This window comes from Microcebus murinus, chromosome 9 (assembly GCF_040939455.1).
Source record: "Microcebus murinus isolate Inina chromosome 9, M.murinus_Inina_mat1.0, whole genome shotgun sequence".
Taxonomy (NCBI): Eukaryota; Metazoa; Chordata; class Mammalia; order Primates; family Cheirogaleidae; genus Microcebus; species Microcebus murinus.
The window spans coordinates 67,591,907-67,616,699 of record NC_134112.1 but is presented as its reverse complement, the minus strand read 5'-3'; the positions used below and the strand labels follow the sequence as shown (position 1 = coordinate 67,616,699).

General features: G+C 38.6%; 2 protein-coding genes across 3 annotated transcripts in view; both read right to left on the bottom strand.

Annotated features, from left to right (window-relative positions):
- IFRD1 (interferon related developmental regulator 1) overlaps positions 1–24,793 on the bottom strand; it is a 50,258-nt gene that overhangs the window by 6,000 nt on the left and 19,465 nt on the right. Inside the window, exons 1-9 of one of the 2 annotated variants that reach the window (XM_076006551.1) lie at positions 18,572–18,709; positions 14,422–14,526; positions 14,196–14,280; positions 13,082–13,206; positions 11,711–11,868; positions 8,807–8,857; positions 8,544–8,722; positions 8,345–8,453; positions 2,427–2,561 (exon numbers count right to left, since the gene is read on the bottom strand). In XM_076006551.1, coding sequence (XP_075862666.1) covers positions 2,427–2,561; positions 8,345–8,453; positions 8,544–8,722; positions 8,807–8,857; positions 11,711–11,868; positions 13,082–13,206; positions 14,196–14,280; positions 14,422–14,526; positions 18,572–18,665 — 1,041 coding nt within the window. In that variant the 5' untranslated portion in view covers positions 18,666–18,709. Of the gene's footprint in view, positions 1–2,426; positions 2,562–8,344; positions 8,454–8,543; positions 8,723–8,806; positions 8,858–11,710; positions 11,869–13,081; positions 13,207–14,195; positions 14,281–14,421; positions 14,527–18,571; positions 18,710–24,793 lie in introns of those variants that run through there. The other variant, XM_012736151.2, reaches the window with a different exon arrangement.
- On the bottom strand, positions 14,469–18,927 carry LOC142872927 (uncharacterized). Its single transcript, XM_076006552.1, has one exon. The coding sequence runs from the start codon at positions 18,865–18,867 to the stop codon at positions 18,709–18,711; it is 159 nt and encodes a 52-aa protein (XP_075862667.1). The 5' UTR covers positions 18,868–18,927; the 3' UTR covers positions 14,469–18,708.

Sequence of the window (24,793 nt, the reverse complement as noted above, 5' to 3'; positions counted from 1 at the left end):
AGTGCCTGAGAGAGGAGTACAGGGACAAAGGCCTGTTAATGCTGGTGTATGCTGAGATTTCACTGATGCCTTCCTCAGGATAATCAGTGCTGAGTGCTTGGCTGGCCTTAGCTGAGGGGCTTGTCAATAGGGTCTGTCAGGTCCTGGTGACTCTTACAATCTACTACTCAGAGGAGATGCATCAAGATAGAAAATCTGAAATCAGAAAATGTAGGACTCATCTTTGGAGGGTAAGTTCAGTATCCAAAAAAATCTAAATATAGAAATAGTTTATAGTTACTCAAAAGAAATAGCTTGCCCAATTTATGGATACTTGCTACACTAATAAGACCAATTTCAATTTTTAATATAGATGTCTGTTCAAGTTAGAAGGTATTTATAAATATTATATTATTCATTTAATGATCTAGAGTAAATATTAAAACATTACTATAGGCCGGGCGCGGTGGCTCACGCCTGTAATCCTAGCTCTCTGGGAGGCCGAGGCGGGCGGATTGCTCGAGGTCAGGTGTTCAAAACCAGCCTGAGCAAGAGCAAGACCCCGTCTCTACTATAAATAGAAAGAAATTAATTGGCCAACTGATATATATATGTAAAAAAAATTAGCCGGGCATGGTGGCACATGCCTGTAGTCCCAGCTACTCGGGAGGCTGAGGCAGTAGGATCTCTTGAGCCCAGGAGTTTGAGGTTGCTGTGAGCTAGGCTGACGCCACGGCACTCACTCTAGCCTGGACAGCAAAGTGAGACTCTGTCTCAAAAAAAAAAAAAAAAAAAAAACAAAAAAAACAAAACATTACTATAATGCAGTTAGAGTCAGCATTAACTTTGTAAAACAGATCCCAGAGGATATCTAATTTATATTCTAGGTTTTTTTGTTTTGCTCTACCAAAAGTAGATTTCTTTTTTGAAATTTTATTTTATTCTTCTAATAGACTGGGTCTTGCTCTGTCACCCAGGCTAGAGTGAAGTGACAGATCACAGCTCACTGTAACCACGAACTCCTGGGCTCAAGTGATCCTTCCACCTCAGCCACTGCTTCAGCCTCCCGAGTAGCTGGGGCCACAGGAACACACTACCACACCTGGCTTACTTTTTACAGAGATGAGGTCTCGCTATGTTGCCTCAGCTGGTCTCTAACTCCTGGCCTCAAATAATCCACCTGGTTGGCCTCCCAAGTACTAGGATTACAGGAATGAGCCACCAGGCCCTACCTAAAAGTAGATTATAAAATGAAGTACATATGAGAATTCACTGAAACTTATCAAAACTGGACCTGAGGTGGGGCCTTAGAATCTCTAGTTTAAATTCCCGTTTTTTCATATACACATCAAGTTGAATCACTCTGATGATATGCTTAAAAGAACTGCCTTATCAGATGGAAATACACTACGATACTCATCCTTTAAATCCAAGAAATATTTCTTACCTGGCCAACCAAAAACAATTGTGAAAGACTTCAGTAGGCCAGGTGCGGTGGCTCACGCCCGTAACCCTACCACTCTGGGAGGCCGAGGTGGGCAGATTGCTCGAGGTCAGGAGTTCTAGATCAGCCTGAGCAAAAGTGAGACCCTGTCTCTACTATAAATACAAATAAATTAATTGGCTAACTAATATATGTAGAAAAAATTAGCCGGGCATGGTAGCACATGCCTGTAGTCCCAGCTACTCGGGAGGCTGAGGCAGTAGGATTGCTTGAGCCCAGGAGTTTGAGGTTGCTGTGAGCTGACACCATAGCACTCACTCTAGCCTGGGCAACAAAGAGAGACTCTGTCTCAAAAAAAAAAAAAAGACTTCAGTATACTCCACAGTTGAGACTACCCTTACCCTACAGCTCAATTTTAACCATCAACCATGCAGTCTAATCCCTGAAGGTTTCTAAATCAATTTATTTGCCATACAGATTTGAAGCAGGTTAGAGGATTACAGAAGAAATACAAGCATCAGATAATGACTTTCAGTGGCCTTATTAAGACGCTGGGTTTTGTTATTTTGGTTTTTAGCACCTAGTCTTCCTATAGTGAACACAAAGGTCTTTCCTTAAAAGCTAAAGTTAAGTTGGAGACTGAGGAGTAGGCAATAATTTATTATATTCATAAAAACACTGTACTAAGTATGTAGGTGCTAAGCACCATTGCTTAAATGATGTCAAGTACACCAAAATGAAATACACTTCTATCACTATGTATTTTTTATTTTCTTTAAACCTAAAAAAAAAGTACCTTTACATATCAGCATTAAATTCTCCTTTGTTTAAAACAAAAGTCTATACTTATGTTGTTAAAAACCTGCTAGGTCTTAAAATGAGGAAATCACTTTCATCAAAGGTGAACTTTAATCAACAAAATGACTCAAATTTCAGGTTTAGCCTTTCAAATTTGAAATCCAATTTCCAAATGAGTGGCTATTACAGCATTTAAGAGGCCTACCTCCACCGCCCTCAGGATGTCTCTGAAAACCGACCGCTGCTTTCTCTTGTCCACTTTGGCCCGGTGTTTATTTCCATCTGTCGCCAAAGCCCTAAGCATCTGAGTCAAAGACTCCATATCTTCATAAAAAAAGTCCTGGTCGAGAAAAGCAATTTTGTCTCATTAGTTATTGGTCCTCTTCTAGAGCTAACGCAAAACAGCCTACTTTTGGAAAATACCCAGTTGTATAGAACACAAATCTTCAAGCTATTGAGAGATTTAGATGCACCTAACACATTTACCTTATCATACAAAAATTTAGTCCAGAAATGCTTTCTACAAGATGATACACTACAGCAAAACAATTAACATTCCCCTTCCAAGTATATCTAGATGCATTCAACAAATACTTTTTGTGTTCCCACTGTATACAAAACATTACTGGGATTTCAAATAAGCTCAGTGAGAGACAGATACATGTACACCAATATAGCTTCTACCCTTGGGTTCCCCAGTACCCAAGCTACATATTCTGAGAATTCCAATTATTCCTATTCCAAAGATGCAAGCCATCAGTAATGCTTTTTAAAGACTCTAATTTCAAATTTATTGCCATATTTCAAATAAGCAACAAAAAAAACATTTACATCAGGTGCACAACTCAGGTGATTAAATTATTTAAGAAGATCCTCTAATCCTTTTTAGGGGGAAGCTATAGACCATATTACATCTCCGCCATGAGCTTAAATGAAGGGTTTTCTTCATAAAGTTAGCAAGGCTATAAGTTTAATAAGTCTCTTTATTTGGGGTGTTTGTACTCCCTAAATACATTTTACAACCACATTAAAAACTAAAAGATGACTCAAACTTATATAGCTGACCAAAATTACAGCAGATACTTTTTACTAAAAAGCTGGAAGATGAGCAATCTCTAGTTCTACTTATTCATACCTGTTTAACATTTTTTTACATTAGAGGTAATAATCATTTATTTCATTAAAATAAGCAGCTCTTATTCTGGGCATTCTTCAAACTATATAATTATTTAATTTCAAGAAGTATAAATGTGATTTAATGTCTAAAATGAAAAAGATCATTACACTGGTAGAACATAAACTTGAAATTAATGTGACAGATATTATTATAGCTTTTAAGTACATAAATATTTATTTTCTTATTGTCAATATTTTAGAATACATATTCTTAACTGTTTCTCAGATATTTTCTTCAAATGTTCCAATTCAACCCATGTTTGAATTAGAGACAACATCCAATAATAAGATGTAAAGTAGGTATTAAAACAGACCAAAGTTATGTTGAACTCCATATTAAAATTCTAATAAATTTAATTCTACCATAACAAGATGATAGTTTTACTTGTAAGAAACAGGTGTATTTTAGGGACTGGCAGTTTCCTACTCTTTTTATTAGTTATTTATTTCTTGTTCTTTTATAGTATTCTCCAAAAAAAAATTATAAAAGATTAAAAAAACCTATATAGAATAAACCAGAATTTAAGAAAATTCTATACATTATCTTAATTTGTTCTATGAATTGGGAACCACTGCCAGTGATTCTCAGCTAGGGATGATCTTACCTCCCAGGGGACATATGGCTATATCTGGAGACATTTTTGGTTGTCACAACTGGGGAAAAGGAGGTGTCACTAGCATTTAGTAGGTAGAAGCCAGGGATGATGCTAAATATCCTACAATGCACCAGACACCCCCATACCCTCCAACAACAGAAAATTATCCAGACCAAAATATCAATAGTGCTGAGATTAAGAAGCTCTAATATGATCTTAGCAATGGATAAAACTCAATCTAGTTTATAGTTTGTGAATTACTGAGTTCAATATACTAAAACTTGGGAAAATAAATGTTAACTATTTCAGGAAATAGTCACCACACCAAGTGCTTGGACATAAAAAAAAAAAAAAAAAAAAAGAAACTGTAACACATAACAAAAATAGTCCATAAATAGTATCCAAAAGCCTATATGTTGGAGTTTAAGATAATTGTACAATAACTATATAATAAAACTGTATTCTCTGGGACAAATAAATAATGGGCTCCCAGAGATACAAATAAATAACTCTCATCAATAATGAAAAGACAGCAACACAGTTATCACTATACAACAGGATCAAAAATCCTGGATTAGAATCTCAGATCTATTACTTACTACAGTAAGTTTTTAAAATTGTGTACCTGTTTTATCATCTGTAAAAAAAGAATATCCACCCTTCCACATGATGGCTTTAAGGATTAAAGAACAGTAAATATAAATTGCCCAATAAATTCTGAAGCATTCTAGATTTAAGAAAAATATTCTAGATTCAGAAGTACATAGAACTTACATTTTTAAAAGTCTGTGTAGCAATTACACCTATACAAGGTATTTTAGAGTCATACATAAAACAGGAGTTTTATAGTCAAGACATCCAAGTTTGAATCATAAGCATCAACACTTAGATCTATACAACCTTAGTCATAATTACATTAGCAATCATGTCACAGGTTCACCTTATGTAAAATGACAGTTAATACCTCCCACATCTCATAAGTTTAACCACATAAGGCCGGGCGCAGTGGCTCACACCTGTAATCCTAGCACTCTGGGAGGGTGAGGCGGGCGGATTGCTCAAGGTCAAGAGTTCGAAACCAACCTGAGCGAGACCCCATCTCTACTATAAATAGAAAGAAATTAATTGGCCAACTAATATATATAGAAAAAATTAGCTGGGCATGGTGGCACATGCCTGTAGTCCCAGCCACTCGGGAGGCTGAGGCAGGAGGATCGCTTGAGCCCAGGAGTTTGAAGTTGCTATGAGCTAGGCTGATGACACGGCACTCACTCTAGCCTGGGCAACAAAGCGAGACTCAAAAAAAAAAAACCCACATAAAACTTCCAGAAGGGTTTAGGCAGATAGAGTGAGATACTTGAAATCATTTTTAAAAAATCATTCCCAAACTACTATTTCTATACAGAAGTCACAGGAGCACTTGACTGTAAGAAAAATAAACTGGGTCTTCAATAGCTATGAAGTGTTAAAGAAATAAAATCATAAGGAAGTCTAACAAAATAAAATTTGATCCCTCCCCAATTCATTGCAAAGTGCTGAACGTTATCTCTAGAATGGCTTTATCTGACTCCATGTAAGCATGAAGACTTCTTTCTTTCAATCCCTGGTAATCAAGCCAAGATATCTTTGTCAATAGGTATGGAGGCATTTTTGCACAGGGCTAAGTTATCCTATAAACAAAGGCAAGAAATAAGAATGTTGACTTGCCCCTTCTGAAGTATAAAATCTAAGTGATTTCATATTTAGTCCCAAAGAGTGTGTTGTTTGTTAGTCTTTGGATTCTTTTTTTTCTCTCTCTAAACTGTAGCACTTCCCGTCAGCTCAGGTGGGTAATAGAATAGGGAGAACTGGGGAAGGTCTAACTATATATATTACATTTTGGTATATTTTACTGAGTCAGGCTTGGACCAACACATCATGTGGCTCCCAAGATCTGTAATTCTGCACACCAATTAGTGTCCGTCTTACGTTAAGTTACTCTACAGTTCCTAAACGGCCACTAGTAGATTATGGCCAAATTAGGGAAAGGCAATACTCAATTCAACCAACACTTAAAGAGTAATAACCAACTAACCCTTATACTATATCTATCATGTGTTTCCAGCAACTCCATGAGGTAGTTACTATTATTTTCTCCATTTTAAAGATAAGCACACTGAAGGTCTAAAGAAGTTGCCTAACATCATGCAACTAGTAAGGGTGGAAGAGAGATCTGAACCTAGGAGGCATAGCTCCAGAATCCACTCCTACATACCCAGTTATATGGCAGACACATACAGCAAACTGGGAGAACTCTCACAAAGGATTAATAATTCCTCATTTCAATTTTGAACAAATAGTTATTATTAATATTTAACTGACTCAGTTTCTTTAAAATCGAACCTAAAAGCTTTTCAGAAGTTTTTTTGTAAGTCTCCAAGGCAAAATTCAACATCTCACTAGACTTCAAGGTTAGTATCATTAATTTTGTTAGCAAAAAGGTCTGAATAATTCAATGCCACTCATTTGCTATTTTAAATCTGCCTGTGTATTTCATCAACACCCTGATTTGTTCATTTTTGAACACCCTATAACCAACCTCCCCAAACATACACACATAAACAAATCCAATATGTATAATTTAAACTGCATTATTACTTCACTTTTAGAAGTATTTCAAAAGAAAAAAAAAAAGAAAATAAATTCCTATCTCTAGCCAGTAGAAGAACATAACATTAAAAATTGGGACATCTGGTTTCTGTGCCTTGAGGTTAAGGACCCATTAACTAGCTGAATAAAATTAAACTGATCGCTAAATTTGCATCCAATTTCTCACATAAGGAGAATCATTAGCTATTGACAGCATTAACTTACTTTCCATTCCTACCTGCTATATGTCAAAAAAAAAAAAAAAAAAAGGGTAGAAGTGGGATTGGAGACAGACATAAATTTTCACACAAATAAATCTTAAGAGACTGAACATTTTTAACACAGGTCTAGAATGAAATGTGAAGGACTAAATATGGCAGGCAACCCAGATCACTGTATTAATCTTATTTGGAATTATTCACTTTTAAATAACTTCTTTAATTGCAGAAAGTTTCATTCTAGAAATACGATCTTTCTCCTTAGATTAAAAAGCATCTAGAGGCTGGGCAAGGTGGCTCACACCTGTAATCTTAGCACTTTGGGAGGCTGTGATGGGAGGATTGCTTGAGGTCAGGCCTTTGAGACCAGCCTGATAAAGAGTGAGAATTCTGTCTATATAAAAAATTAGCCAGGTGTGGTGGTGTGTGCCTGTGGTCCCAGCTACTCAAGAGGCTGAGGCAGGACACTTAAGCCCAGGAATTGGAGGTTGCAGTGAGCTAGATTGTGCTACTGCAAGCTAGCCAGGGCAATAGAGTAGACTGTCTCAAAAAACAAATAAAAAAAAACATCTAATAAGTAACTCAAGGTTAGCAGTAGCATCTCCTATTCAGTTAGTTATCACCTATTTAGTTACCCATTTCCCATATATCTGAGTTTCCTTACTGGATCCTTCTTGTATTTATTGTCATTGTGACAATAAATGTCTATGGATTCAGTGAGGGCAATAAAAGCCACTGCTCAGTTCTCAACATCAGCACTCTATCACTTATCTTAAGAACAAATTCTCCCTTCCAATGGTAAGATTTGAGGCATTCCTTTCTTTTAGCATAGCATTTCTTTTCTCCTTAGAATAGACATCACAAACTAGGGTTACCAAATGTCCCAGTTTGCCTGAGATAAAGGGTTTCCTGGAACATAAGCCTTTCAGTGCTAAAACTGAAACAGTACCAAGCAAACTGGGTCAGCTGGTCAAACTATCACAAACTCAAATACCTTCGAGAACCAAGCTATGGTAACACATCATGACTGGGTGGTGAAACTGCAAATCAGATTAAAGGACAATGTTTGTTTCCATCTTTGGCTTAGAGAAGTTAAACAGTGACCGAATTCATCTCATCCCAAACCCATGCTGACTTAGTATTTTATTCATTTGTCTGATGGTTACCATAAAGCACATGCTTAAATTACCTAAATCCAAGCATTTCCATACAGATTATACTAGACAAAAGCTCTCTCTATTAGTAAAGCATCCCTAAACTTCATTTGTGTAGAAAGCAAAAATTGAGTCTAATGAACTAAACTCAAAGAATGCTCCATACCAAGCCTTACTGATTTATGCTCTCAAAAGTATTATATTGTCACTGCCAAGAAGCTGGGAAATCAATCACTAGGTTCTCAAGCTGGCCATGCTCCAAAGTTATTATCTAATTCTTAATTGCGAAGGTAACGATGGAATAATGGGACTTGGAACACAAGCTTTTTTCTCTGCCAATTAGATACTTACACTCTCCATTCCCCTGGCCAATTCAAAAAGAAGTGCCAAAGATTCGCCAGCAGCTATTCTCATGTTTACATCATCACAAGAGAGGAGGCTTGGAAGTTTATGGAAATGCCTAGAAAACAGTTAGTCATTACTATGTGAATACAACCAATTATGACAACTAAATGTTGCATTTGTAAAATATGAAACTAAAATTACATACATCTCAAGCTTTTTCTTCACTTCATTGATTGGGCATATGGTCAGTAACAGTGTCCATGCAAGAAGCGAGCTGATGTGAAGCACAGTATGAGGGGTGCTGCTAATAACATTAGTGTCTTTCTCTTTGAGATAGGACTTGGTGAAGATATTTTCCAAACATTCCAGGGTTGAATATAGCTCCTAATGCATAAGAATATGAGGTAAGATAACCATCTTAAATTAGAAATAACTGCAGATAACTGTAGGCAAAGGTTCTCTACTTACAGTAATGTCATCTGTGGCAATAAAACAGCAAACGCCAAAGCAAGTTGCACACTAAAAAAACCCAGAAAATATACAAACATTAATGACTGTAATTTCTTAATTCTACATCTTCCTGCTTTTATAACACAATGAGAAAATTTTCTCAACAACATGACTACATTAGGTCCCAAGCATAGTATATAAAAGAAAGAATATTAGACTAAGAGTCAAAGGAAGTGGGTTTCAGCCCAAGCTCTGCTACCAAATTCACAGCACGACTTTAAGAAAGTAATTCCATTCCTCTTGGGCCTTATTTTATTAGTCCATAAAACTAAAGAGGATAGTGTGTGCAAATTAGTTACATAATTTTAAAACCATTCCAGCTCCATAGTCTATAATTTAAATTATTATTTTTCTTATTCCATGTGATTTGTAAAGCATTTTGAAAGGGTGAACTATCTCGTTTCCTCTTTATATTCAATACAGGTGCCTTGTACATCATTTCAAACTTCAACTGCATTTCAAAGATAGAGATGAAGCTTAGACACTTGATATAAAGCCTACTCTACTAAAAACCTTTAAAACACATTTATATCCCTTTATTTTCCTTTTGTTTTTATGAAGACTCTACTACAAAAATTTCTACAAGAAATTTGCTTCCAAGAATAAGCACACAGAAGCAGAAACCTTATGAAATTTAAATAATTGTACTCAAACTTCCCACCTAATGAAGCATGTCATTAATTCAGATTTCACTCATTTTGAAATATCATGTTTCCCCGAAAATAAGACAAGGTCTTATATTTATTTTTCCTCAAGAAGACACCGTAGCGCTTATTTTCAGGGGATGTGTTATTATTTTTAAGTACAGTACAACAACCTACATTTATTCAAATATGGTTAAGTCGTCTTCTTTTGGAACATCATCATAACTCTCCAAACCCTGAATTCCATCCTGAATTTCTTGTGACTCTATTTCCTTTAGAACCATTGGCCCCAATCTCTCATGTTGAGCAATAGAGCTCTCATGGGGCAGATGAGAAGGGCCGCTCATCTTCTTTACCACTCCGCAATGAAATGCATGGGTTGTGCAGGTACGCTGTGTAGCCACGCCCATCACTAGGTCTTATTTTCGGGGCAGGGCTTATATTGCGCAAATGCTTAGAAATCCTGCTAGGGCTTATTTTATGGGTAGGTCTTATTTTCAGGGAAACATGGTATGTTGTAAAGAGGTTGGGAATCCTTTAGTTGCCTTTTGTTGGGGAAAGGGGAGAGCTAAACAAGTGAGTACAATATAAGATTACAAAAGTAAAAATAAAACATACTCAGAACACACATATATAATCTGCTTGCAACATAAACATAAATAGGAGCCATTAATTCTCAGAATATTTGATTTAACAAATTATTAATCTGTGTGAAGACAGGATTTGTAACCTGAGATTTTATTATTCTCCATTTCCTTCTTCTCCATATTTTGTTATTTCCTCACGTTGTTCCATATGTCCCTTATGTTGTTCCAAGTACCACTAAAGCTTTAAGTCTTTAAAATTACCATAGGCATCAGGCCCAGGTTTCAGCTAGTTCTGTTCTAGGGACCATTACACTTGTAATACTAATCTGGTTGGTGTCACTATTTTATTTTCAATATTTAATGCTGGCAAAAATTGGACATAATTAAGTGACCTCTTCAAATATCTACCAAGAAGAGTATTTACTAAGATTTCAAAAACTACACCCATAGTCCTGCATGATTTAAAAGTTGCACAAATTCACACCAAAGAGGGGAAACAGAAAGGAAAGTAACAAAAGCTAATTAAGTATTTCAGGATTAATAACTACAGGAGCACACAGACATTACTATGAAGTTGCCAGACTCCTATTTCTTTCCCTCCAGTTAGACTATTCCCTGCCTCCATGCAGTTGGTAAGCCAAGGAACTAGCTGCAGAAATGATATGCTCTGGCCTGACTCTGTCACCTAACTGCTATCTTAGCTGCCATATGAAAAGGCCCTAAAATGGGCAGAGCCACAGGATGGAGGCCTGGGATTCTAGCTAACTTGCATTAGGTGGTGAGATAAGCAGGAAATAAACTTTCACTAAGCCACTAAGATTTTAGGGTTTGCCTGATATAAAGATTAATAATGTCAGTTACCTTAAGTAATACTAAAGAGGAAGCTAATTTGAATAATCAATAATAAAAGCATTAAAATGTTTCCAACTTTAAACTGGCTCACTGATTAAAAAAAAAAACAGCTTTTGATTCACATATTATTTTCCAAATCCACTAAGACCACCTCAGATGGTTCTGAGATACAGCAGAACACGTTCGTGTGATCATTTAAATCACTAACTACCACATCAAAAACAAAAAACCCCCAAAATCCGAAAATCTGAAGTGTTACAAGTGCTAAGTATCAAACAATTAATAAATGAAATCTTTCTCAAAACCCAAAACTAGATAAATATTTCACAAGTCAGAGTTTCAGAGTTTTCTACATCTACCCAGTGAATATAGCACTCATCTTTTCATAAAGACTACTGGCCACAGCAGCACCCTCGCCCCCCAAGACCATTACATTTCTTAAAATGAAAAGTAACCATCCAATAAACATTGTCCAGATCATTTATGTTCTAATCAAAATTATTCTACAGTCACCTTAAATAACTCAATATATTTATATCAGTATATAATTTTCAATTTCAAAGATAATAGAAATTTGCTCTACATGGGATGCTCTTTGGAATCTCAGAAAAATTTAAGAGAACAACTATCATATCAAGTTTACTAAATAAAACTAATATGGGAATAAAATATTAATAAAAATCTACTATTTAAAAAAATGCTATATTCCTGGATTATTCATCAGAATGCCTGGGTGTCATGCCTAGACAAATCTCTAAATTTAAAAATCTTATACTTACAGTCTGCCTAGCCTGGATATTAGCTGTCCCATCACAAATGATTTTCTTTAAGACTGGTCCCAGAGTTTTTAAAATCTCTTCACTTTCAATTCCAGGGCCCAACTGGATACAAAGAACAGATGCTAATGCTGCAGCTGCACGCTGCTCATCGCTCTTACCTACAGCAAAAGACAAGATGCAACTATGATAAAAGTCTTTTCAGTAGGCTACTTTATTAAGATAGCAATTTCCCAAATTTGTTCAATTACAAAATAGCATCTACCATTCATGAAGCCCTTATGCTCCGGGCTTTGACATAAGCTATAAACTTAGTGAGGTTAAAGAGCTCAGAGTTTAGAAACAGACGTCTCACTCAAATCCTAGATCCCACTTACTAGCCAAATGGCCATCAACTTCTTTTATTCCCTCAACAGTGTTCCTCATCTATAAAATGGAGATTAATATTTATCTTAAGGGAGTACCATAATGATTCAACTAATGTTTAAAGTAGATTTCTGTCTCCCAACTCCTAAATGTAGTCATATAAACAGTGCTCAAAATAGCCTTTGAATTAACTTCCTAAGCATTTCAGATGTACATGGCCCATGAGGTAAACTTTCAGGAAACATGTGTCTCTTACATTTTTGGTGCTAGAAATATTTTGTTATGTTCTAATGTGGCAAAATAAGTACTCTGGTAGGCCCAAATCTTTTTTTAATGTTGATGGTTCCTGAAACTGAAAAGTCTAGTAACACTAGACTTTAAGATATGGTAACACCATCTTTAAAATCTCTCTTCATTCTTAAAAGTTCTATCACTATAACAATATGAATTCCAGAATTTCTATTATATAGTTCTAGAAGTCAAATATTCCAAGGGATAGATCCTGAAAATGATGTCATCTACAGGTACTATCGATGCTTTAAATAAGTACAAGGGAAAATGATCTAGATGATTAGGATACTTTCTCAATTTTTGAAAAATGAAGTAGGATGGCTTTTTTTCTCTTTTTTTTTTTTGTTGTTTTTATTTTTTAATGTATAAGACTGGAGAGAAGGCTTTTTTAATAATAGTTTTTGTTGATGATGTCTGACACATGCTTTCAAGCCTTTCTGATGTAACAAGAGGATGGCAATCACCTCTTCTGATACAACAAAGGATAATAATCCATCCCAATCCTTCCTAGTTTCAAGGGCTGTTTTATCATATAAACAAAGTTTCTAACAAGTTTCATTTTGAGTTACAACAAGCATGGTGTATTCCCTGACTATTAGAAAGTTGGAAGAGCAGGCCGGTGATCGAGTGCCATTAACAAATGTTATTGCAAAAAAAGGTATTAAATAGCAAATTATTTATTTGTTTATGCCTGTGACTCAAAAATAAAGGCATTACCTTTTTTCAGGCAGCGTTCAATGCTATCAGTTAAAGTCATTCTTCTTTCCAGAATAAATTCATAAAGCATTTTTGAGGCCAGTGCATTTTTAATACCTTCAAGAGCTGCCTGCCTTGTCTTCGCACTATTGAAAACACAATGTAAGAGAGAAAAGATGCAGCTGGAGTGTACAATCAATGACTTTTAAAAATATAACTTAATTTCCTTCTAAGCCTTTTCTGCCTATAGTTTTAAATCTAATTGTCAGCAAGCTGCAACCATTTTTTAAAAATATAATTTAATTTTCACCTACAACTTACCTTATTATGCAAAACACTTTAAGCTGCTTTATATCATAGCCTTTTTCTGTGCATTAGATTGATAGCCACAACTTTAAATAACTACATAATATTGTATAGCTTCAATGTACAAGACATATTCTCCTATATTACATATTTAAGTAAACTCAGATTTTTTAACACTACAAAAGTCTAGAATTCATGTTTGCATCTTCTGGGCTTTTTAATTCCATTTGTTTAAGGTAGTTCTAGAGCTATGATGAAGTAAAGACAATTTAGCTTTGACATTTTTTCACGTCTGTAACAAAACTAATGGGCAAGCAGCTTAAAGCAAAATTTAGTTGTCACTTCGAGTTGAAGATTAACTTTTTTTTTTTTTTTTGAGACAGAGTCACACTCTGTTGCCCGGGCTAGAGTGCTGTGGCTTCAGCCTAGCTCACAGCAACCTCAAACTCATGGGCTCAGGCGATCCTCATATCTCAGCCTCCCAAGTAGCTGGGACTACAGACATGCACCACCATGCCTGGCTCATTTTTTCTATTTTTATTAGTAAAGACGGGGTTCGCTCTTGCTCAGGCTGGTTGAAGATTAACTTTTAATTCAACAAATCCATTTCTATTATAATCAAATACAGGTATGTATGTGCAATTATGCTATATCTGAATCAATCTAAATTGTACTGCCATGCTACTATCCACATAAAAAGTTCAAAGAAACTAGAAATATTAAATCATGCAAAGTAAACAAATCAAGCTTTAGGAAAAACATATTACTATCTTAGAGAATCTAACTGATCAGACTGACCCAGAATAGGAGTGTTTCTAGTATTTCCTACCTCTTATCCAGGGTTAGGTCAATTAATCCCTTTAACTTGTACTCTAAATCTTCTTGAGTTCCTTCCTCATCAAGGACTTCCGGTCCTAAGAAATAATATAAACCAACCACTGTAATTTAAATTAAAAAAAATACATAGAATAAGTAATAATATATCTTAGCTATAAGAATGCCTCCACCTACAATATCTTTTTATCTAGAGTTGCAAATTTAAATTTAACTCATACCATCTTCTGCAAAACTGGAAGGATCGCTGTAACCACTGCAATGGCTCATTGTTTCAATTGATGCATCTTCATCACTAAAAGGTTGAACGTTTCGATGCTGGCCACCTATTAAGTAAAAAAGAAAAGAGGTAGATGAGTTTCTTGCCATATAAATAAATTATTTAACTTGGGAATTTTTAAATGTACTTAAAGAGAAATCCAGCAATAAAAACACAAACCTATTTTTTTAAAAGAGATATCACAAAAGAAAATACTTAAATATTCCTAAAATAAGTCAATTCACTTAATATATATTGCAGCACACCAATGACTTACAAAACACATTAACTTCAGAAATAGACCAATCATTTAACAGTTTCAATGATATAAAAACTGATATGAAAGATGAAAAAATTACTTCTAAGTCATGATTTCAAATAATGAAGACAATGAAAATAGATGCAGAAATAGAGAATTATGTCATCATCATGTGGGTAAGACAAATGTATTTTCCAATGACAATGACTGTGCTTAGTAAACATGAACTGGTTAATGGGTTGTTAGGCTATACATATCTTATGTTAAGGGAAGGGAATTAAGGAGTTAAGGGAGGATAGTTTTAACATAAGCTTTGGTATTAGATATAGTATAAAAGCCTGTCAGATATATTATCTTTAAAGAAAAGGTTCCTACATATCCAAGACTTTAAAAATACCAATGCTATTAATAAAAAAAAAGAAAAGAAAAAAGGAAAAAATCTTTTCTTAAACCAGAATCTTTCTCTCAACTTCATTAAGGAATAAATGAAAATCACTCAGGGATTTTGTATTAATGAAAAGATTGCCCAGTCATGAATTATATTGGGCACTAAGTTAAACTAAGTCCCAAATTCTGCCCCAAAAGTGACCTTGAGTTACCTGATTTACTCTGAGCTCAATTTCCCTTATCAATAAAATCAACAATTGCACCAAATATCAGTAGGTCCCTATGTTCAAAAGTCATTTCCTACCTTAAGTTTTCTTAAAACCCTCTAAGGTTAATAATGGCTGTTATTGCTAGTGTTTTCTTTTAATGGGGCCTGTCCTTTTTTTTTTTTTTTAATCAAAACAGAATTTAGCAGATTTTTAAACTAGCACAGCAAGCAAGTGGCCTTCAAATTTGCTTGCTTAGTGTCAAAGTCATGCCAATCAAATCAGTAAACCATAAAGATTAAGTAATGAAACCAAGATCTCAAAATTTCTTAGAGTGCTTAGGACAGGAATAAACAAAGATCTATAACATCAGGATCTATCTTCACCATCTTGATGTGAAGTCATGGCAGTAGCTGAGTGTCATCTGATTAATCTTAACATTTTTTCACAATTCACATTTCTTATTTTTCATATTCAGCCTATATCTAAGAGTATTCCTATGTAGCTCTTACTCTGCCCCCTTCTCTTAATCAGTTTTAATGATTTCTTTCCAAGACTCAAGGAAAAGAGGTTAAAAAAAGAGAGAGAGAGAAAGAACCCGGTAAGAATACCTGATATCTAGGTCAAACTCACCCACCTAGTGATCCTAAGTACCATTAAAGAGGTGGCACTCTAGGCCAGGCATGGTGGCTCACACCTGTAATCCTAGCACTCTGGGTAGCTGAGGTGGAAGGATTGCTTGGGCTCATGAGTTTGAGCTTAACCTGAGCAAGAGCAAGATCCATCTCTACTAAAAATAGAAAAATTAGCCAGATATGGGGCCATGTGACTGTAGTCCCAGCTACTCTGGAGGCTGAGGTAGGAGGATTACTTGAGCCCAGGAATTTGAAGTTGCTGTGAGCTAAGCTGACACCATAGCACTCTACCAAGACAAAAGAGTGAGACCCTGTCTCAAAAAAAAAAAAAAAGTGGCACTCTAGACATATAAAGTCCTTATTTCTAGATGGCTTACTAACAAGGTTTTGTTCTTAAAAATGCTCTCTTAAAATTAAGTGCTATGACAGAGGTATGTATACCTGTATATTTTATTAGCTTTCCAGAACTCTCCTATAACTTAAAAAATAAACAGTTTTAATGCAAAACCCATTAAAGTGATGAAGACAATTTGGTGATATAGTGGAGACCTCACTGGACTCTCATTTCTTCTACATGTCATTTTAAAACACCAAAAATATAAGTTCTTGTAAGTAAGCAAAAGTTTGTGACAATTTTCCATCTCTTCTACAACTATTTATTCATTATTTATTGAATAAGTAAAACATTCACATGAGAAGTATATCTTACCCCCATAATGTTCCCCAGTTCCACGTTAGAGGCAACTGCAGCAGTTAATAAGTTCTAGCATAAACTTCCGAAGATATCAAAGCATGTAGTGTTATAAACTAATCAAAGATTTATTTCCCATTTGCTTACATATGCTGAGAATCGGTGTTTAAATGCTTGTATACACTAAAATTCAGTGTTGAAATACCCCCACAACCACCAGAGGTCTGGCTCAAGTAAAGTACAAGGATGGAGGCTTGTCCAGGCACTCCAGAGGGAATAAAGGCTTGTGTGTGATTCAAGGAGGCTATTACTAATATCATTAACATCTTCAAAATGACTGTAGCTTGCTGCTTCTCCATTATTTCCACTTCACCAACAAAAGGTAGTTTAAAAATAAAATTAATAATCTTCTCTAGAAAGAATGCAAATGTTGACTTCAGATGAGGAAAAGCCGAAATAGAGGTAAGAAGTATCCTCAATCCACACAGAACCAACTGGATGTCACAACAAACTATACATATTTTACATCTTGATATAGAATGAATTTCAGGAACAGAATGAGCTTTCAAACTAAAAAGTCATCTAAAGAAAAAGGGAAAGCTGCTTTTATAACAATTCTTTCCTACTGTTAATTAGTAAATGTTTAATACACGATCACAAGTTTTCGGCTGCCCTAAGTCTTACAGGAAAGCTTTTTAAATGCCAGTTTCCAATAATCTTTAACAAGGTAAGTGGTACAGTTACTTTTCTTTTTCTTCTTTTTTTTGAAGTATCCCAAAGGAGCTTAAACAGTTACTTTTCAAATGAACAAAGGCATGTCATTCTGAAGGTCAAAGAGTGGCAACTGTGTCAACAAAAATCTAATGGCTAATAGGTCCTGTGTGTGATAATGTCTGAGAATATTCCAATATTTAACTCATATTCGCAACAACAACAACAAAAAAACCTACTAGAGATGACTCTACCCAATTTATTTAACACTCTTTCTAGTTTAGCGTGGTGTCTCGTAAAAGGACATTCCGATTGAAGTCCTTTTTTTCTTAACCATATGGTCAGTAAGTAGAGAACGTAAGTTCAGTTAAGCACCTATCCATCCAGGAAAAGCTTCAACTCTGTAGCAAGGACACAAAACCCCTAACTTTTGGCCAATTGCAACCTGAGATCCTCATCACCCTGCCTATCCGGGACTCATTGCAGAGAACATATAGAATGCAGCACAAAGGAAAACGCGTTTTCTGCCCCTGGGAGTGGGAGGTCGCCTCTGCTGGTCGCACTGGAGCCTGGGGTTTGGGGGCTTCTGGAGGTGCCAGTTAGGGGAAGGAGCAGAGCTTAGGGGTGCGGCAGTGGCCCCCAGCCTCCGACACCTCCGCCCGGCCCGGTGGACACGCGCGACGCGATAGAAGGCAGAGAGCTGGGAAGCCACGCGGGCGCCTCTGCGTCATCCCGGGCCCATCGTGCGATGCTCAGGCCGCGTGACGCAAGGGCCGGTCCAAACCCGCCGGACGTTTGTTTGGCATTCCCCAGAACTCCATGTTGGAGCGCGGGATCAGAGGGGGCCAGTGACAGCACGGACATAACCCCGAGCTCTACCCCACCCTTCGCCAGGGAGAGCTCAGGAAAGGTAGCAGCAGCCTCTGAGGATAGCTCCTCTTCCGTCCAGCTCCCGGTCACCCCCTGTCCCGGCACACTCATATCCAAGGACCCACTCCTCCCTGCCCCCATGGCCGGTGCTCCAGAGTCCGGTTCGCATGCCAGACCCAAATCGCGCGAGCACGGCGCCCAGGGCACGCTGGGAATTGTAGTTCAATCCCAAACCGCGCACCCCAGGGACACAAGCGTGTGCCAGGGAGAAGAACTACAACTCCCACCGCGAGACTCTGGGGACGCGCCAGCCGCCGGCAACCCGGACGCCGGCGCTGGGGATACCCCCTTACCTGCTGTTGCCGCCGCCGCTGTAGCTGCCCCTGAGCCGCCGCCGCCACCACTGCCACCGCGGTGGGGAGTGTTCCGCTTCTTATTCTTCGGCATCGTGGGACGCCCAGTGCCGCCTAAACTCGGAGCTTAGCGAGGATCAGCCGATGGAGCTGCACTTTTTACTCGTGCGTCTGTGCGGCGGCCGGCTGAGAGGCGAGTCTTCGGCTAACAACAGAGGCGAGAAGCGGCGGGGGTAAGAGTGGGCGGTGGCGGCAGCAGAAATCCCCGTGAAGAGCTGTGATCGGAAACGACACATGTTTCTCTTTAGCGCGGGAGCTAAGGCGGGGCGGTCGGGGCCACGGCGCCTTAAGTAGCTAGACCGCCGCCTGTCGTCACCATAAGGGGGCGGGACTTGAACGCTCACCAGCCAATCCCTGCTGATCTCCCCACCAGAGTCCTCCTCGGGGCGGTGCAGGGACCCTGACTACAAATCCCACGCCGCAATCTTCCATCGGCGCCCGGGGAGCCGGTCTCCGTCGCCGCACTGACTGCTGGGGAGCGTAGTAGGCCCGGGGCGGTGGAGCCTCCAGGCGCCTCCCCTCTCCTCCCCGCTCCTCCCGGCTCCTCCCCGCTTCCCCCGGCTCCTACCCGGCTCCCCCCGCGGTTCCCCCGGCTCCGCCCCGCTTCTCCCAACGGGCTTTTCTGCCCACTCGCTTCCCTTCTCGTGACCCCTCCCCTGCCTCGGCGCGGCCCCCGCCTTCGAATGGAGTGAGGTAACCACCGGCGGTGAGCAATGGGGCGGGTCTGCCGGATGACGAGAGACAGCTTCCAGCTGGCAGCTACGCAGTCACCTTTGCTCCTCTTTCGCCCGGCTCGCCTTCTTCTCTTTGACCTCTCCCGTCCTTCCCTGCCCCTCCTTGGGAACACTGACATGGTTTTAGCTGTTGAATTAGTTTAGCCATCATCAATACCGGACCTATAATTGGACTGTGGCTCGGGGCCCTGTGCCCCCGACTCCCAATAAAAAGGTGTGCTTTCATCCGTGTACTTTGTTGTGTAGTTCGTGAGTGTCTCATATTCTAGACTAGAAATATATGGCGATTCAGTGTCATGGGTTTCTATGCAAGAACGTGCCCTTCAACAATGTTACCTGCCAGTCAGGAGGTCAATTCGGGATAAGAGTTTCTGGGAATTTAACAGCTGGTAAAACAACATGAGTTATAAATACCAATAATCACAGTGCTTTTGTTTGGGGAATTTTTTGTTTGTTCCCTTCAAGGTTCTCCTAGATCGCTGCCTTCCTTGTTACAGCATTTGTCATGTATATAGGGCCTGTTATTAGTTTCATATATTATGCTTATGACAGACCAAACCCCCTGACTCACCTCAATGTAGGTGACTCATCCACCACTCCACCCCTCGCAAGAGCTCCATTCTCTCATTTTCAATTGTCTGTGGCACATTTCCATCAGAATGTCCCACTTGTACCTCAACCCAACATCTCTAAAATAATTTCCCTCTTCCTTGTCTTCCCTTTGTGTGTTCACTGTGAGATTATCCTCTTACATGTTCAAATTCCAAAGCTCAAATTTATACATGGTTCCTCTCTTTAGTCACTCCTGCTCCCCGCCCCACCCCCCCAACCAAACAATTCGTTTTAAAATAAAACTTTTAAATTCATGTCCTATTCTCCAGTCACACATGACCTCAGTTCATGTCTGGGGATTTTATGGGATCTCCCAGTCTTTTCACCCATGTTTCATGCACAGTAATGCTGCCAGATTTATCTGTGTATCCCTTTTTACTAATCCACCTGCTTTAACAGTTGCTCAGAAACATTCCATGGTTCCTATTAGTAATATATGAAATGCCAACCCTCTTAGCCTGGCCCTGACTCCCTTCCCAGCCTCGTCTTCCACTGCTTCCCCATACATGCCTTGTCCTTCGGCCAAACTGGACTGCTCTTCATTTCCAGTACACAGCTCTGTTCTCCTACCTCCACTTCATCATTCATATTGCTTCATGTTCTTGTAGTGCCCTTCCTCTCACCTTCATGTGACTTAAGAAATTTTATCCAGCTTTTTAAATTTTTTTTTCTTTTACCATATTGCCTGCAGGGATATCCATCTTTCAAGAGCTAGTTCAAATGCTGCCACCTTCCTGAAACCTCCAGCTGGAATTGTTTCTTCCTGGTCATAACTCCTTAACACCCATGGTAATGCCCTAATGGCACTTAGGACCTCCCTATATAGCCTATTCAAAGATGCCATTTAAAGAACAACAGCTGAGGATTGTTTTTACTTTAAGCCTGAAGTAGCAAGTACAGGAAACCACATAAGGATGCAGGTTAGCGGATCCAGTTGCTCCTTTGTATCTGGTAGAAGCACATCTGCAGTTCATTGCCCTCCGCCCACAAGGAGCGAGATGTCTCCAGGTTGCAGGAGCATAGAGTTGTAAACTCAATACCTTTTGTAACCCCAGGCTCTTTATCATCCAGAAACAATTTATACTCTACACAGGGCAATAATTTTGCTACCCTGTGAGCCTCATCTCTTAGGCCTAACGTCTGGGTTCTAGGCCTTGAAACGTGCACTTTGCCTGCATTTGGAGCCTTTTGACATCCATTCACGTCCACTTAGAGGCTTCTCTGAGGCCGCCCTCGCCATGGCCCACCATATCACATACACACTTTTTTACACTTATTTGTAAACACATCTGTCATCTCATGAAATTGTCAGCTTCCCAAAAACAAAAACCTTGTCTTCATCATTTCTGTATCTCTCATGACACATAAAGAAGTGTTACATTTGTAATGATAGATAGTATATGTTAAATGAACACTTAAGAAATAATTGTTAACTAGATTTTTCGGGATCAAGGAAAGGGAGAAACTACATATTATTACATACATGGAGTATAGCTTTCAGTATTATAATGAATTCTGAGGGGTGCCGTAGTTTTATGCCTACAGTTTAGCTCTAGAGCAATACACGTATCAGAAAGGTTTAGCCATACTTTTCTCGGGACAGTGGTCTTCATCTCCACATATTGTCTTGGAACATACTTAAAGAAATTAGAAGGCTCCAAACATTGTGTCACTAAATAATTACAAATACCAGGAAGGAAGGGGAAGTACAAGGGGAAACAGGAAAAGGGGCTTTCAGTAGCCAGACTTTGCCTTTTTTATTCAGAACTAAAAATAAAAGTCCCTCCCCAGGGACTTCTGCCTGCCTTCAGTCTGCCATTGATCAGACTGTGTCACATGATGATCCTTACCTGCAAGGAAGTTTAGAAGACAAGAATTTTTAGTTGGACTCACTGGTGAACAAACTTGAGGTTTTGTTGATGGCAATGAAGGGGAAATCATGGACATAAAGTATGTGACTAGCTATGTCAGCCTCCTGTACCATGAGGCAAATCTCCCATGCTCTAATAAATATCACATATATTTGTTACCGACTTGACATTATGTGCTGCCTCTTACCTTTTAGTCATAGGAAGACTCTTACAAAACACAACTTAGTTTAATGTCCCATCTACAGAAACTGCCATCATGGTAAGTATACTCAAATGTTGCTAAAATAAATTTCACATTAATCAGAATTTTGAGGCACACCTGAGAAGAGTTCTAAGTTCTCATGGTGTCTGTTAATGACTTTGATTCGAGAACAAGTAACACATAAGAGTCACTACTGAAAACCTCCTTGAAAGTATAAACATGAAAAGTTTTCTTTGAATGACTTTAGTCATGGCCTCTTTGGGATTCTTTGCATAGCTGTAAGCAGAAGTAATGTCTCCCGGATCCTCCATATAGGACTTGGCAGAATCTGGTTTTTGCCTGTGTCTCCCAAATCACTCCTCATCCCCTAACACAGTCCCTCCGCCTCTGCCAGATCAGACTCCTGGCAGGTATCTGAGTTCACCAGGCTCAAGTTTCTGGGCCTCACCTAGCTTTGGCACCTGCCTACCTCCCCATCTCATCTCCTGCCTCTCTTCTCACCCACTAAACTTCAGACACTCCAGTCTTCTTTGCCAACTCAAAAACACAAAGTTCACTCCCCCTTTAAGACTTTGGCAACTACTCCTCCCTCTCCCTGATATGATCATCCCCAGCTTCTTACAATTGCCATCAGACCTTGAAGCTTAAAGCTTGAAGCTTGAAGGACACTTCCCTGAAGAGGCCTTCCTGCTCTCCATTCTAATGTAACATCCTCACCCCACCCACCACCACCATCACCACCCCCCTGCCTATGTTATTCTCCCAAACTACCCCTCGCTACTTAATACTTTTCTAGTTCAATTATGTTTGCCTTCCTTACCTACTAGAATGTTAGAATTATAAGAAAAGAGATCCTGTCTGTTTTATTCACTATTGTATCTTCAATACTGGAACAGTGCATGGCACTTGGTAGATATTTGATTAGTATATACTGAATAAATAAATGGGTAAATAATTGAATGTCACTCCTCTGTCTAGCATATCCTTCTCCACAATCTTCCCCTCACCCTTGAAGTAACAAATCCTGGGCCCTCAATTTGTCTCACTTAAATGTCTCTTTTCTGTCTTCCTACAGTGTCTTCTTTAGAATAGCGTTAATTATATATATTGTAATTCTTGATTACTTATCTGTTTCCCCATCAGACACAAGCTCTATGTGGGCAAAGTCCAACTTTGTCGCTTGTGTTACACACACCACCAGGTCTTTGCGAACACAATTAGCACCTTTGTGCAAATTTGAAAAAGCAGACACCTAGCTTGATGAGTGCTAATGGGCTGAAATTCAGCCGCCAATTTCCCTTTAGCAGGGAACAACCTATGCATCTGTTCACAGTGGCCCAAGCCCAGGCCTATTTTTAGAAAAGCCTCAAATTCCTTCACCAAACAATCATCAAGTGTCTACTATGTACCAAGCATGGGCTTAGACCTGAGAACAAGGAGATGGATGAAAACAGAGTATCTGGCCTCACAAAGCCCCCAGTCTAGCAAAGGACGGCCTGTGGCTGTCCTCTCCCAGCCCACTTGGAAATGACTCTTGTATTTCCCCTAACAATAACTGTGTGTGTTTAATTGAATGAGGGAGTGAATTTCCTCTGTATCTGAACAGTTATTTTACAAGCAAAGGAACTAAATTGGGGGGAAAGGAAGAGACTAACATTTATTGGAAGTCTACACTGTCGCTGTTCTAGACTCTATTCACACATCTCGTGTCATTCTTACAGCAACCCTATGCAGGAAAGATTAGTCTTACCATTTTGTGGATGAAGAAATGAGCTCAGAGAAGTTTTGCAACTTCCCCAAGATCATACCCTTGGTAAACAGTGAGTCTGTGATTAAAACTCAGGCCCATCTGATTCCAGGATTGCCCTTGGCTGTCCTGGGCCACATGGTAACCTGGCTGTTTATTCCCAGGAGTCATGGGTTTCTATGCAGTCCTGCTAGAAAAGGCCCATCTGAGCAAAATCTTGCCTTATTCCCCCTTTTTCAGTGTCCCTTGACCCCTAATACCAATATACAGGAGACATTCAGTTGTTGACTACCTGATGATTGTTTGCAGATTTCGATTTTTCTGATATTTCTAAGGCTGTAGCAGAACTGTATCATCAAATAGTAATGTTATTCAGCCAGATAATTTTTTTAAAATGGACCATCACTTGCTATGTTCTGGCTTGCATTGTTTTCCTAACATGTTTGTGATTTTTGTTTCATTGCCAAGAATGGTGGTAATACAATGTGCTAAATTTGAGATCTATGTTTGTTTCAGAAGGGATACAATGGCAAATTTAGGTAGAACTCTTTAAGCCTTAAAATACATTTTGTTAACCTTTTTTTCTTTTCGTTTCGTAGGAGACATTTCCTTGTGGTTTTCAGTTTTGAAGTTGCATACACTTTCTCTAATGAAATTTCTGACTAAAGACAAGAGTTATGTTCAATTGCCTTATGAAAAGGAAATGTTGCTTATCCCACAACATTGTGGGATTAGCAATAACACAATATGAGGCTGGGTTAGAAAAGTACTGGTGAGCCATAAGTACCATAATAAGCACAGCCAGTGTTTGTGAAATGTTGTGTTGGAAGGCTTTTCACGGCAACAGCACATTTGTGAATATAAAGAATATCATTGGACTGTTTCGTTTGAATATCATTGGACTGTTTCATTTAGATATCCTCTGTCATTTCATACTGAATATAACCAAGATCAACTTGTTCTTTACCAACTTCTCTACCCTACATCCTACAACCA